Raw genomic sequence first — 14,555 nt, forward strand, 5'->3', positions numbered from 1 at the left:
AATCGCGCTTGCACATAATATTGCGAAATAGCAATGTTAACGTCTGACACGGAGGATAATCATATACTGAAACTGTAATTCATACTCAAAAAGAATCAATAATTCGGATGACTTTACACTAGCAAAAGCAAAGTTTTGATCGACTACGACTGTCCTCACAGTCCGGGTATAACAGCATATCAGTGACGTTAATTTCAAGAAAAAATACTTTACGATGCACAAATAATTACATTTCTATTCAATAACAATGCAGTCTAATCAATTCAAAACATAAACAAAATATGAACCGATTCTTCGGAGTAAACAAACAACGTAGCTAAGAATCGTATATATCGGCTCCGGACAACGCTTAGGTAACTTCAAAACTAATTCACAAAGCAACTGTATATATATAACGATATAACACAGCTAATATAAAGGCAACCACATAATCTAACTAACAGAAATGAATCTTCGTAGTCACAAAGTAATCGTAAACAACATCGGGTATATTCTCGTAGCGACCAAACCAGATGTATCGGGGCAATTTACAAGATCGTTAATCTCCAAAATTTCGTTAATACTTGCAGTTACAATTCAAAAACAACTTAAGTACATCTCCAGGTATAAACTTGAAGTCGTAGTAATGTTAGAATGAATCATATAAACATGGTTAACAAGTCGGTAATGTAGAAACTCATCCATCAATGGACGCACCAAAACCGATTTTTGTCTAAGATGGCGGTTCCAAGTAAAAATGCACTGTCATCCACGTACTACGTAAAAGGTAATCCAAAAGAAATAATGATGAGAAACAATAAGAAAATTATAAGCAAAGGGCGAGAAAAGTTAAAGCCCTAAAAAATAACACGTAATGAGAAAAATATGCGGCGTACTAATGTAACCTATCTCGTATTGGTTAAATGCAAACCACAGATCCGCAAAACGTTTCAATGGAGTCACCAAGACATGAAAGAGAGAAAGAGAAACTACTCCAAAGATAAATATGGTAAAGCCAAAACACTAATCCCTTAAGCAGGTATGACGCGTAGTCAGAAAGTAATGGCGTACCAAACGAACTTTTGCATCTAATCAGTTCGAAGGTAGAAACTTGACGGAAGAGGAAGAGAACTATAACTGCGTGAGCAAGCAGAGAGAATAGAGGGGTTAGAATTAAGTGCACTGTAGCAACAAAACAAAGAAGTAATTAAAGGAAACACTAGACTAGACTACAAACATTAGAAGGGGCTCTAAAGGCAACACAAAGAACTATAGGTACCTATATTAAGATAATAACAAACATACTACAGGAATTAACTTACATCTACACTAGTGGATTACAAAGAAGATACCCAGATGGCGTGAGGATATCGAAAATACATAAGAGCACAATTTAAATAGTTACTTAAGATTGTTTGCTTGTTGTTTTATAAGCGACATTTAATAGGACGGTGCGTAGCGCAATTGCAACCGAGTGTTTCCGACTGATCGCGAGTCTTCTCGAATGCTTTAGAACAAAACACGTTATATTTCCCGGAAAGATTACGTCACATTCGCATTCGTTCTTTATCGCTCATGACTTAATCTATTTAAAGCTTTTACTCCTAATCGCCAATACGTTTTCTCGCTTCATCATAGGCTTGAGAAAAGATTTTTGTTATAGCTAAACTCATACATTTTGCGAAAAATTCGCACTTTGAAAATTACCAAAGGTATACGAACGCTAGAGGTGTCATTGGAACGGTAAAGATCAAGGCTATCTCATATGAAAAAAATTGATCGACGAATTTGAAAATCTCTCCTGCACACATCTTTCCCCGAAATTAACTTCAATTTAAGCGTAAATGTGTCAAATGATCAATTTGTACAAAAACGTAACGAGCTAAACTGTCTTAATTACCGTTGTTAACTTGAAAATGGAAGTTTTCTCTTGTACAGTGCACATCATTATCGCAATAAAAGTGACTTTTCGCATTTTCCAAATGTGGTCCTGATTTATTGGTATTCTGCGCCATCCAGCCTGAATAAATTTGCATGTTGGGGGGCAAGACAAAAGGATTTGAGTCAATCTCGCATACATTAACCGTATTTGTTCTTACGTTAGAATACATTAGACCAATTTTGTAGAAGCGGCCTCGACTTTTATGTCTTGTTTGTTACAGTCGTGCCTCTACCGGGTATCAAAATTAATAACTGCGGTTACCTTATGATTAATATTTTAATTTCAGCGGTTATTAAGGGATATAAACCTACAATTCTATTGTATTCGCGGCAGTAGTTTTACTACCGCAATAGTAGCTGCTACTTCCGACTTTTATTATTGGTAAGGTTATCGTTAATTTAATTATTGCATGAGTTAACTAGTTTATTTGGTATGCGTTTCAAAATAAACGTGGAACTTTATTAGTCATGTTCGTAGTTGTGGTGTGTGTGTGGGACATCAAACTCTTGTAATTTGCAATTTTACTTAATTAGGGTGGTCACTGGTCGGTGTTTACATGTTTGAAACGCGATCAAAATTACTTATATGGGCAGACGAGAACGTGGTTTATGCATGACGTTTTTCATAGTGTACCTTACAAATTAATTTCAAATATTTATTTTGATCAGATATTGTAAATAGAAATTAACTTTTGTGGGGGTGTGAAATGTTAGTTTCCAAATATTTAACTGATGCAAATCATATGATTTAGCCTCCAAAAAAGAAAATGAAAGCAGATAATTTCTAAACAAGTTAAAAAGTAATCGTAAACGATTTACAAAAAGCGCATTTCCACTTGCATTCATTTCCCATTTGTAAGATGCAACTTCTGTTAAAATCGTAAATATCCGGTCTCAAATAATATGAGATAGCGTTGCAAATGTGCAATCCATTTTTGACGTGCTACTTTAATTTCAGTTTATAAGAAGAATTTAATTTCAATGCTTTTCTAAATAAGAAAGTTGGAACTGCGCATGCGCAAATCTAAATTTTGAAACTAACGTTAGATTTTCCTTTGTTCCAAGCACCTATGTATCAAATTTCGTTTAAATGCTTCCATAAATAAAAAAAGTTGGCACTGCGCATGCGCAAATAGTATATTAAGATACAAGTGTATAATCAAGTCTTTAAAGCACGCGCAACGAGTTTAAGGGCACGACGCAAAGCGGAGTGCCTTTAACGTTGCAAGTGCTTTAAAGATCAATTATACACGTGTATCTTATAGTATTTTTTATTATAATAATAATTTTATTTAACCTTTTGTTTCCATTTCTAAAATGTAAAGGTAAGTCATTAACTATTATGTAATATACCTGCAGTATAATTTAAAAATAGGAAATACAATGAAGTCATATTGACGTTATACTCGAATACATGTCTAATTAAGTGGGCTGGGTGTTCGTAATTTCACGATCGCCATGGAAATGTCACTTGACGTTTGCTTATAAAAATCATCGTCTTTGTGAATTAAACTATTTCCGTTGAAAAAGATAATACACCGTCCATTAAATCGATTGTTGTAAAATCTAAACAAACGTTGGTAGGTGAAAAATCCAACTCCAGTAAAGCCTATTATCAAGCATATGAAAAGTTGTTTCCATGGATGAATAAGAAGTTACTTACGAATAAAGTCTTAAATGCATCGATAATGCTGGCATATATTAAGGAAATGTCAAAGGTATTTAAATCTTCTATATTTTGGTGCATTCATTCAAAACTTTAAAGCAATGCTGCGATTAAAAAGTGGAACAGATTTGGAAGCATACCCTAAATTACGCGCGTTTGTGAAAGCTTCAACCAAAGGATAGGTACAAAAGCCAAAAAAATGTTCTGCATTTACAGAAAGCGACCTAAGAGGATTTTTTATTTCATCCAGATGACAGTTTCAAAAGTCATACTTGAAGTATCGTTACTTAGCAACTTTAAAGCACGTGTGTTTTAAAGGCCCTTTTTAGGCTATCATCACAAAAACGTTGATTTTGTGGACGCTTTTGCGGCCATAACGTTTAACTTTATTGTACGCTTCTGTCAAACTTTACTTTATTGTACACATCTGTCAAACTGTACTTATTTGAAACTGATGTTTGAGAAACAGTAATCTGTTTAATACAAAGCGTCTATCTGGTCTAGCCCCATCAAGGATTGGGCCATCCATGTGCGTTTTTTTCATTTTCGGACTTGTAGGAATGTTTCACACTATTTTGCATAATCACAATGTTCACATTTAAAATTATAGTTTGACGTTTCAATCTTTGCTGCTTGCAGACCTTTTTGAAGTGTAGAACCAAAACATGAGGAAGATGTTATTGCTTACATTATTATGCGAAGAATCACCAGCAATAATTAACCGAGAACACAAGTAGCTACCTATACCTGCCATCAAAGTAGGTAATCAGGTTTCTAATAATTGTACAGCATGTTAACTATAAGGTCTTGGAAGCCACAGTTACGAAGGACCTATTGCATTTGACATTATTAAAATCTTGTGCAACGGAGGAAGTTGCGATTGTACTTTTACTCTCAAACGCCTGCTCTTATATCATATATGACTTAGGGTCGCAACGCTTGCAGCTTCCAAAATTTCATTTGGGGTATCTGAACTGTCGCTATCACCCATTTTGATACGCACAAAACACACGCAAAGATGTTAATTATAGTTTATTACATATGACAGGAAATGCTTTGTTTTTAATTGTCTAAGATAACTATGATTTTCAGAAAAAATATGTTTATGAGCAAATTTTTGAATTCTTTTTTGATGATCGCCTAAAAAATTTTGTGTGCACCTTGGCCAAAAGTGATTTGTTAGGCCTCATCTGAATTGCGGCCTCGGCTACCGCCTCGGCCACAAACAGCAGCTTCGGCCAAAAAAGATCACTTTTGCGGCCTTGGTACACAAATAACTATTTTCGCACGCATTTGAGTGTTTAAAACGGAGATTGTGATTCAGGTATAATAAAAACAAAATTTTGAAACTGGCGTTAGATTTTCATTTATTCCAAGTGCCTATGTATCAAATTTCATTTAAATGCTTCCATAAATAAAAAACTTGACACTGCGCATGCGCAAAGCCAAATTTTGAAACTGGCGTTTGATTTTCCTTTATTCCAAGTGCCTATGTATCAAATTCCGTTTAAATTCTTCCATAAATAAAAAAGTTGCCACTGCGCATGCGCAAAACCAAATTTTGAAATTGGCGTTAGAGTTTAATTTATTCCAACTGCCTATGTATCAAATTTCATTCAAATACTTTTATAAATAAAAAAGTTTGCAATTCGGTTTATAAATGGTCGAGATGCGAAAAGGGCACTGTGAATTTTGAATCGATTCGGCTCAACTTTTGGAATTGCGTATTATATGGCTAAAGCTATTATATGCCCATATTGAATTTCATGCAATTCAGTTCATAACTAACGGAGATGTCAAAGCGATCTGACATATCTAACCAAAGTTATCGTTCACACGGACAGATAGAGAGACAGACAGACAAAGGAACAGACGGACAGACCAACAGACAGACAGCAATACAAAATTATAAAGGATCGGCAAAAGTGTAAAATTATGGAACATGTAAAAAACGGTTTGTTGGTTTTTTTACAATAACTTTTTTAGCAATAAACGCAGAAAAACTTCCTTCCTTGGTGCAAGCTTCGACACCATAACGAACCAAATAGCGAAAAAAGTAGAACAATAGCTCTTAAGATAAAGAACTAGTAACGTCTCACTGAACGAGCGGACGGATAGACGGGCGGACGGACGGACAAAGTGGTTACAATAGCGCATTTTTTTAAATTTTTGTGGAAATGCGCTAAAAAGGAAATCGCAGTCGCAATGTTAAACAAAATAACTTGATTGTTTTTCAAAATGCTCTCCGTAATAAAGGTAAGGCGCGCATTTGTGATTAACTGTCGCGCGACTTAAAAATGTCGATACGTACAGATACAATTTTTTAACGATACGGAATCTATAATCGCTTCTTGTCCTTTGCTTACGAAATAAAAAGAAGCGGTGTTCGGATTAGAGTTAATAGAGCATGTTGCATCTTTTTAATCTCTGCGATAATCGCCATCAGTGCATTGATCTTGTTATTTTTGCGGGTAAACGATCACGCGACAGAAAATCGCAAGTGCGCGACTTTCTAACTTAAGACAGTCATAGTTACTCGCGCCGTCCATTATCTCATTCCTTTTTGGATTGTTTAAACCGGTTAAAGTAAATGGCCGATTCTTTATTTAAGTGATAAAGATTTATATTTCTAACATTCTTAAAGGAATAGGTTTATTACTGTTCTGAATACAAAAAAAAAGGTTCTTTTAAGTAGGGAACACATGATCAATCATTGCGACAACCATGTTCGTCGATCATCAACGTCAAACATTACTAGTAAACACACCATCGGAGAATTTTTTAGACATCTCAGTTGAGTTTAGCAACCAACGCGTTCGCACGCCTTTTTTGCTGACGTTTAAAATGATGCCTAAAGAGTTGTGTTTGGTAGCAGTGGCGTGCGCTACGGTAGTAAAATTAAAATATAAAAAGACTAAAAACCGTCGTAAAAATGGTGTAAGGGTTGGCTTTTGAAACGGAAAATAAGTCTCTTATACAAATACCGCAACACTGAAAATCGATGATTTGCGAAATTATCCCAGAATGGACGAGAATACGTGTTTATAGATATAGAGCAATTCACACTTAGGGCCCTGCCACACATAGCGCGGTCTGCGATATTTGTATTCTGTTAAACGTGGTCCGAACTCTCTGTTTGGCCGGTACAATGCATTTACACAGAATAGAGATATACGTAGACTGCACACTGCGTTCTGTGAGGCAGAGCGTTTAAAGTTGTATGTAAATCATATGGCATTGTTATTCTTATGGTTGTAAATTACCCATCGTTTTCACAATTCCTGATGAAGTACCTAACTTTTAACGTAATTGCTTCTTTCCTTGAAATAAATGTATTGTATTGATTTATTATCGGTCCTTAATGGCACAGGTTTCTCCAACCCTGGTCTTTTGTGAGACGACAACACATTTGGCAACGCTACCTTCCATAAGACCAATAGTGACGAAGTGTGAATCGCACTGTAGAGCTTTTGGAATTAGTTTCACCTTGAATAAGACATGGACTAAGGATCCAATACCCCTTCTTAGGCTAGCTGCTCGTTACGCACTACGGGACATTCCACGTACCGCACTGAAGAAGTCCGTATCGAACATGTACGTTTGGCCAACGCACGAGTGAACATGAACGTGCATACGCACTTGTTTTCAGCCCAGACAGAAAATATGATAGAGTTTATGAATGCACCTACATGTTCGAAGAGTTTTTCGGATCAACACACACACACATGGCGTTGATGTTTGTCGTAATGATCGATTGTTTTTAATTTTAAGAGAGTCATAGTTGCTCACGCCATCTCCCCATCTCTCTCTTTGCTGCGCAGCATGAATAATAGTGTTCCTTCAACTTACACCCAGCGGCCAATCAACCCCTAAGAGGTCGACGCCTAGTGGAAGGACAACCTGTTAGCCGGCACAGGTTGAGCAGTCGTTCCCCCTTAGTACCAGTGTTGTAATCCCGTATCCTTGATTGGTCGCGGTCGAGGACTCTTGCGAGGATCCTCTACTTATCTCAGGGCGCCACATGTAGTTAGCATCTAGAGGGCGACACCTCCGCCGCTGAGTAAGACGGTGTGCAAGCAAATGCTCGGTGGCGAAAGCTCCTGGACGGATATGTCAGCAGTGACGTTGCTTCCCTCAAACGCATATCACTCCGATTGCTCAGCTGTTGAATTGCCGCAAAAAATCGCAGCACAGCGTCTCTTACTACACATCCAATAGCTTACCAGAGTGCCGTTTTACCCTGAAACTTCTACGGTGTCCGCTTTGTGAGGAACAGGGATCGCGGTCCTGTGACAAGCTTTACTAGTGACCCCATGTACTCTCTGCGCACTCATGTTAGGACGGCTCCCTGGTCATCCTTTGATGGTCGGAGTCCGGCGCCTCAATATTAACGTACGCACCCCTACATAGTAAGTTGCCCGGCCTAGTTCTACGGGAAGGGGGGCGTGGTCAACCCCATCTTCAGCAGGGTTCCCTCTGCTGTCCGACTTTATGGCTCGAAACCTGGTGCTAACCAAGACCCCACTAAACACCGAAGATGGCTGTAACATTTTTTTTTGTTGATAGCTTTCAAAATTCAAAATTTTATTCACCAGCTGTTTGGGTTGCGCAAAATCAGGAAATGCGTTTATCCATTCTTCAAATTTCTAAAAGGTCATGGGAAACGGGTTCAAATATTTGGACAAGTAAGGACATGCGCTGAAATTAAACACTCTAACAGATTTTAATGCAGCTTCGCATTCCTCCGTCCACAAAAATTTAATCCCCTTCCGGAGCAACCTTGTTAAAGGAACAATTAAGGAAGAAAAGTTTGGCACAAATCTTCTGTACCAAGATGCCATTCCAATTATTCTTCTTACTTCCTTAATCGATGAAGGAGTTGGAATTGTCAGTATTGCCTCTATTTTCCCTGGATCTACCTGTAATCCCTTCCTTCCCACTATATACCCTAGGTATTTTAATTCTGGATTCATGAACTTACATTTTTCTCTTTTTAGAGTAACCCTGCTTCTGTTAGTTTATTTAAGACGATCTTTTAGATTTCTATATGCTTTTCGAAGGTATCCGTAACTATAACTATATCGTCGAGATATGCAAACACATAAGGATGTAGTTCCGGCCCTAATATGGTATCAACAAATCTCTGCCAAGTACTCGGAGCATTGTGTAATCCAAAAGGTAACCGATTAAAATGATACAGCCCTCGATTCGGTACAATAAACGCGGTGTAGTTTTTTGACTCTTCAGCCATTGGTATCTGCCAGTATGCTGACCGAATATCAATTGTCGATAAGAATTGTGCATCCCGGAGCTTGTCTAGAATATCAGAGACATAAGGCAGCGGATAAGCATCGCGTTTCGTTACGGCATTCAGTTTGCGATAATCGACGGAGAATCGGTATGCTCCATCCGTTTTTTTAACCAGTACGATCGGGGATGCCCAAGGTGAATTCGACGGTTTTACGATTCCTGCTTTCAGCATTTCTTCTAGTTCTCGGTCGATGTGTTGCTGTACAGTAGGAGATACAGGATAATATCGCTGTCGGATTGGATCCGCCGAAGTGTTAATCTTGTGTTGGACCAAGTTCGTACAACCCAATTTATTGCCCATCTTCTTGAAAACCTGATCAACGAGTTGATTCAGCCCTAATGACTGTTCCATAGACAATTCGGACATGGTGGTAATAGAGTTTAGTTGAACTTCTTTCTCTTCGCCGAAGTGCCATTCCTTACTGCGTAAGTTCGGAACTAGCTCCATCTTCTTTCAGAACTCTATCCCTAATATTAGGGTGTGAGGTAACGCTGGTACAATTAATAATTCAAAAATTTTCACTTTCCCTTGTAAGCAAATGGGAACAGATATAGACCCGATTACTGGACATTTATCCCTAGTGGCAACCGTACAATTACCGCGGAAGAATTTTGTATCGGCAATTGTAAGTGCAGTAAACAGTCCCACCCCTTTTTACCCAATAGACTGCGAAGCACCTGAATCTAAGAGACCTAGTATTTCTTCACCGAATATCTTGTCTTCTTCCAATTGCGCAAATAAAAAGTCCAGCATGATACGAGATTTATCAACCAAGGCTTCTTTGGAGTTGAGTGCAGTAGCTTGGTTTATTACTGAGCTCTTCTTCCGTTTCCCTGCTGGGCACAGACCGGACAGCTGCGTGTCGTAACGTTAGGTTGTCCACATGTAAAACAATGTTTTCGAAACGGCTTGGTACAGCGTGAAGCGAAATGACCGCTTTCCTGGCAGTTGAAACATTCAAGGTCTCTTCCAACTGAAGCGCACTGTGGTTGCTCTACGTTAACTTGACCTCGTTAATCGGTGTATACATACGCCAGGTTCGAGAAGTTTAGTTGTTCCTCGGCGAGGTGGTGGTTTGAATTCCTCCAAGGCACTGTTCCTAGCTTCGAGTTGTCGTCCCAATTTCAATAGCTCGTCAATTGTGGAAATTGTCGTTAGACTCAATTTGTCTTGGTAGAATAGTGCGATGTTCTTCATCAAAATTTTCACTCGGGTGGTTTGTGTGAGAGTGACATCTAATCGGCTGAAAATGCTCTGCATAATCGCCACGTAAACCAACCAAAGATTCATCCGGACCCTGACTTCGTCGCTTAATTTCTTCTAGCAACTTCTCGTTGTAGTCTTGCGGCTGAAATTCTTCCCGCAGCAGTTTTGTCAGCCCAATCCCAATCAAAGACAGATGACCGGTAAGCCCTAAACTATAACAATGCTTTTCCTCTGAATAAATCAATTGCTGAATCAAAAAGCATTTCTAGTGACACATTTCTGGCAATACGTAGTTCATCTACCCGCTCTAGGAATGCACTTAGGGACATTGTATCAGACGGTTTCCCTGAGAACGTGATTCCCTATTTACAGACCGGACCGGAACCGGTTTGACATCTAATGACCAACAACTTTCAGAATTTTGTATTTTATTGTGTTTTGTTAGAATTAAGTTTTTTGTTTCGTTAGGAATATTTACACGGCGTCCGTTGCAGAGTCCGTTATTCGGACACGCAAATTTTTCTCCGAAAGTGATACACGCTATCGATTATTATGGTGTCACGCCAATATATAAAACCGCCCTGCACTAATTTTACTGAATCTTATCCCACTTCTGGGCGCGAATTAAAACACATACCCACGGTAATTTTCAGGTGTTCGATCTTACCGCGCTCGCGGCTCAACGCGAATTGCCTCAGACAAACCAACTTCCCACTATTATACTTTTTCTGGACGCAAACCTTTTTTACCAATCAGGTAACTGCGCACAACTACATTTACGGGCGCTCTTCCTCGAACGACCTAATTTCCACCGTAATTATTTGAAACTACACCCAGAGTTTTGGAAAGGCCCCAACTCTGACACCGCGAAGAAAAGGCTACACCTAGGGACACCACTTCCCTCTACAGAGGGAACCTAACATTCATAACTCCTGTCATAATAAAATTTAATCACCTGTCCTCCTGCACCACCTGAATCATTACACCACTCCTATATCGCCTACGGTTCTGTGATCTACACCATTCCTGGTGGTCTACTCCACGAAAATCCGAATTGATCAATCGTCAGGTATGTGTTTTATCATTCCCCACCCTGCCACATCTACAGGGCGAGATGATTCCCTCCTTATGTTAGCAATGAGGTTTAAATTTTTATTATTGGGCCGACATCACGCCTTATTCGAGTGGACAGGGTCATTCAGCGATTACACATACCGGGGTATTCGTAAATAGCAGACGCGTTGTCCCTTTGGAAACCTCCACAGCATTTTTGTACAAGTTTGCTTTCCAAAAATATTTGAGAAGACAATCTTAAAACTACAAATAATCTAATGTCAAACTCCGAAAAAATAAAAAAAATGTCATACAAAGAATCGAGCAAAGAATCTTAGAACCCGAGCCGCCCAGATGGTGTTCGCAATTTGGTTACTCTTGCTAGTATACCCAATTACCATTTTTAGTTTCTTTTTTTTTTTCATTATAGCGTTCACGCGTTTGTTAATACTCGCCAGAAACTGACGCCGTAACAATCACATTATGATTATATAAGGGGATCTGGTTAATATCACGTCTGCTTAAATAAAGCTATTAATTTAAAGATTAGTATTTATTGCACCCCGTCGAAAATACAAAAATATTTCCCAACTTTATTTTAAGAAATGAATGGATTCTACGTCGTATTGAAGTTAAACATTCGCCCATATGCGCTTTACAGGAGTAATTTATAAGCTACTTTTACATTTTTATTGCTCCAAATAAACTTAATCTGTTTTTCCAATAACCAAGCGAGCATTTCGAACGGGGAATAATTTATTCGCTTCTTTTGTCTAGATAAATGCGCATGTATTTGTTTACCTCTAGCGTATAATGGAATAATCGCATTATGTAACCTGAAACAATGGAATTACTCATTTAAACGCAACCTGTGGACAATGCCATCGCCACAGTTTGCCGCTTCTTTAATGAGTCACTATGAAAAATTTTACGCTTAAAAGTATGTTAGGAATTTCACATAATAATAAAGATTTGTCGGGAGTAAGTAACTTGCTAATAAACGAAGTAAACAAAAACATGGTGAGAAACTGGACTGGATTTTCTCAGCAAATCGCCTTTTAAGCAAAAGTGGTTCAAATTTAACCATAAACAAATTCATATATAACCTCATTATTGCTTCACTAATCTAAAAACTGTTTTATCTCTGTACAGTCGTGATATGCAAGTAGATAACGGCGGTCGTGTGCCAAGAAGTATTTACACGCAAACTTTTTTGGTTGGAAATTAATTTCTTGGTTTTTTTTGCAGATGAGCCAAGGATACGTTCCGGAGTTTGGGACGAAGCAATATGTGAGCGTCGAGTTGCGCCGCCGCCGCTCGCACATTCTAGAACACTTCAACATTCAATTTCGCAAAGGAGTTCTGAAGATAGCTGGTGTTCCGGATCAGACGCAGAACTGTCTTCGGAGGAGGAAAGTGACCGAAGTGCTGCCTCGAGCACTAGGTATTTTAATATTTCGTTTACTATCTTTTCAAAATTACACGTGTAAAGTCCAGCCTACCAATCGATTTGGCATGTTCTAGGTGAAGTTAGATATAAAGATACAGCAGTAAAATACAAAAATATGCATATGGACAGAAATATCTAATTTAGTATAATATTGATAAATGTAAGGCGCATGTTAAGTTAGCCCATTCTTTATAAAAGTTCTTTATAAAGTTCTTGATGTTAGAAAGAGTTTGCCCCCCCCCCCCCCCTATTGCGTCAAAAGTAAGCTTTTTGTAGAGTTCTGAAAAACATCAATAGGTAGTTCTAAAGTTCTTGGTACCTAAGTCATTCTTTTAATGTTCCGAAAAATCGATGCAAGACCTCATAAAACTCAACCTTTCTTTAAATCAGGTATGCCTATAACTTTATTATACGGAATGTTTTCGAAAATTTTACTGTAGTCTCGAGTTGACACGTCATATCAAAAAGTTAATTAGCGCATTTTCGAAAATATAGGGTAAATATTGCGGGGCGTTTTTGTTTGTCAGTGTCAATCAGTCCAATTCTGTAACTTTAAATAACCCTAGCAACTTTCTAATAGCAAAGATCATACTACACTGATCTTTGCTAATAGTGAAGGTAATTGCTAAATGAACAACATTTGTTAAAAGTGGTATTCTGTACTGACAAACTTAGCAATGTTGTCTAAAATTTTAACAATTCAATTGCTTGACTCTAGCAATAGGTAAAGTGCTGTTGTTAAGCCTCAACAAAGTGAATTTCACCCGTTTAAATATGGCAGGGGGATGCTTTGAATACGAATTTTTAAACGCTGGTTGAAGATTCAATTCTTCCCATAATTCATCTAGTTTTTTAATATCGTTTGGAGCAGTTTTTTCATGAACTAACATGGCATTTTTAGCGCATTTCCCAACGAAGTAGAGTGCGCTACTGCAGACATTTTCTCTGTCCGTCTGTCCGAGGTCTTAACTACTCCTACAGTTTTCAAGATATTTAGTTCGTTCATTTTGCATTCGGTAGCGTATAGCTCTGGCACCTGAGCATGTCCATTAACCTAGCAGAGCAAGGTCAGCAGAACACAATCAAACATATTGCATAATTAGGTGCTAATTAAGTGCCCTATTCTCCGAATTAAATGCTCCTTTTTTTTTAATTATTACATGTTCTGCCATGTTCATATGAACTCACCAGAGCAATACCTTAAAAACCCAAGAAAATGAAAAGTGAACTAACTATAATTAGGTACTAATTAAGTGTCCTATTTCCGAATTAAATGCTCCTTTTTTTTAAATTATGAACTTGTCAGAACATGTTAATATAAAAAAAGCAAAATTTAATTCGGGGATACGGCACCTAATTATAGTTAGTTCACTTTTCATTTTCATGGGTTTTAAAGGTAGTGTTCTGCTGAGTTCATATGAACCTGGCAAAACATGTAATAATTTAAAAAAAAGGAGCATTTAATTCGATAATAGGGCACTTAATTAGCACCTAATTATACAATATGTTTGATTGTGTTCTGCTGACCTTGCTCTGCTAGGTTCAAGGACATCACCTGAGCCAAGGAGAATCTCGACGATTAAACTACGCAATGTCAACTTTCCTATTTATAGATATTTTTTGAAATTTTAATCATAGATGTCTCTAGTAAAGATAGACATATCGCATATTGTAAACATCAGATGTGCTCATTCGCAAAATGCGCAACTGTCAAATTTCTTATTTATAGAGATATTTTTTTGAAATTTTTATAACAGATGCTTCTAGGAAGATAACCGAGCAGTTGAACCAAGAAAAATCTTGACAATTATACTCCGCATGCGCGTTATGTCCGTTTTGTGACCTTTTGGGAACTACTGATCAATTCATGGAAAATCCGCTAGTTACTCGTCTTAGGGCGAAAACCTTAGAAATGGGAACTGATAGAGAACCAGAACCCTAGTTTTCTT

General features: G+C 37.9%; 1 protein-coding gene across 5 annotated transcripts in view; it reads left to right on the top strand.

Annotated features, from left to right (window-relative positions):
* The window catches only part of LOC116177400, a 271,284-nt gene extending 258,506 nt beyond the window's left edge, over nucleotides 1-12,778 (top strand). For 4 of the 5 annotated variants that reach the window (XM_031496369.1, XM_031496371.1, XM_031496368.1 and 1 more), the window contains one exon: nucleotides 12,405-12,778. In XM_031496369.1, the coding sequence (XP_031352229.1) occupies nucleotides 12,405-12,646 (242 nt within the window). In that variant the 3' untranslated portion in view covers nucleotides 12,647-12,778. The remainder of the gene's footprint in view (nucleotides 1-12,404) is intronic. The other variant, XR_004146667.1, reaches the window with a different exon arrangement.
* Nucleotides 12,779-14,555: the final 1,777 nt, after the last annotated feature.

This window comes from Photinus pyralis, unplaced genomic scaffold (assembly GCF_008802855.1).
Source record: "Photinus pyralis isolate 1611_PpyrPB1 unplaced genomic scaffold, Ppyr1.3 Ppyr1.4_LG7, whole genome shotgun sequence".
Lineage (NCBI taxonomy): Eukaryota > Metazoa > Arthropoda > Insecta > Coleoptera > Lampyridae > Photinus > Photinus pyralis.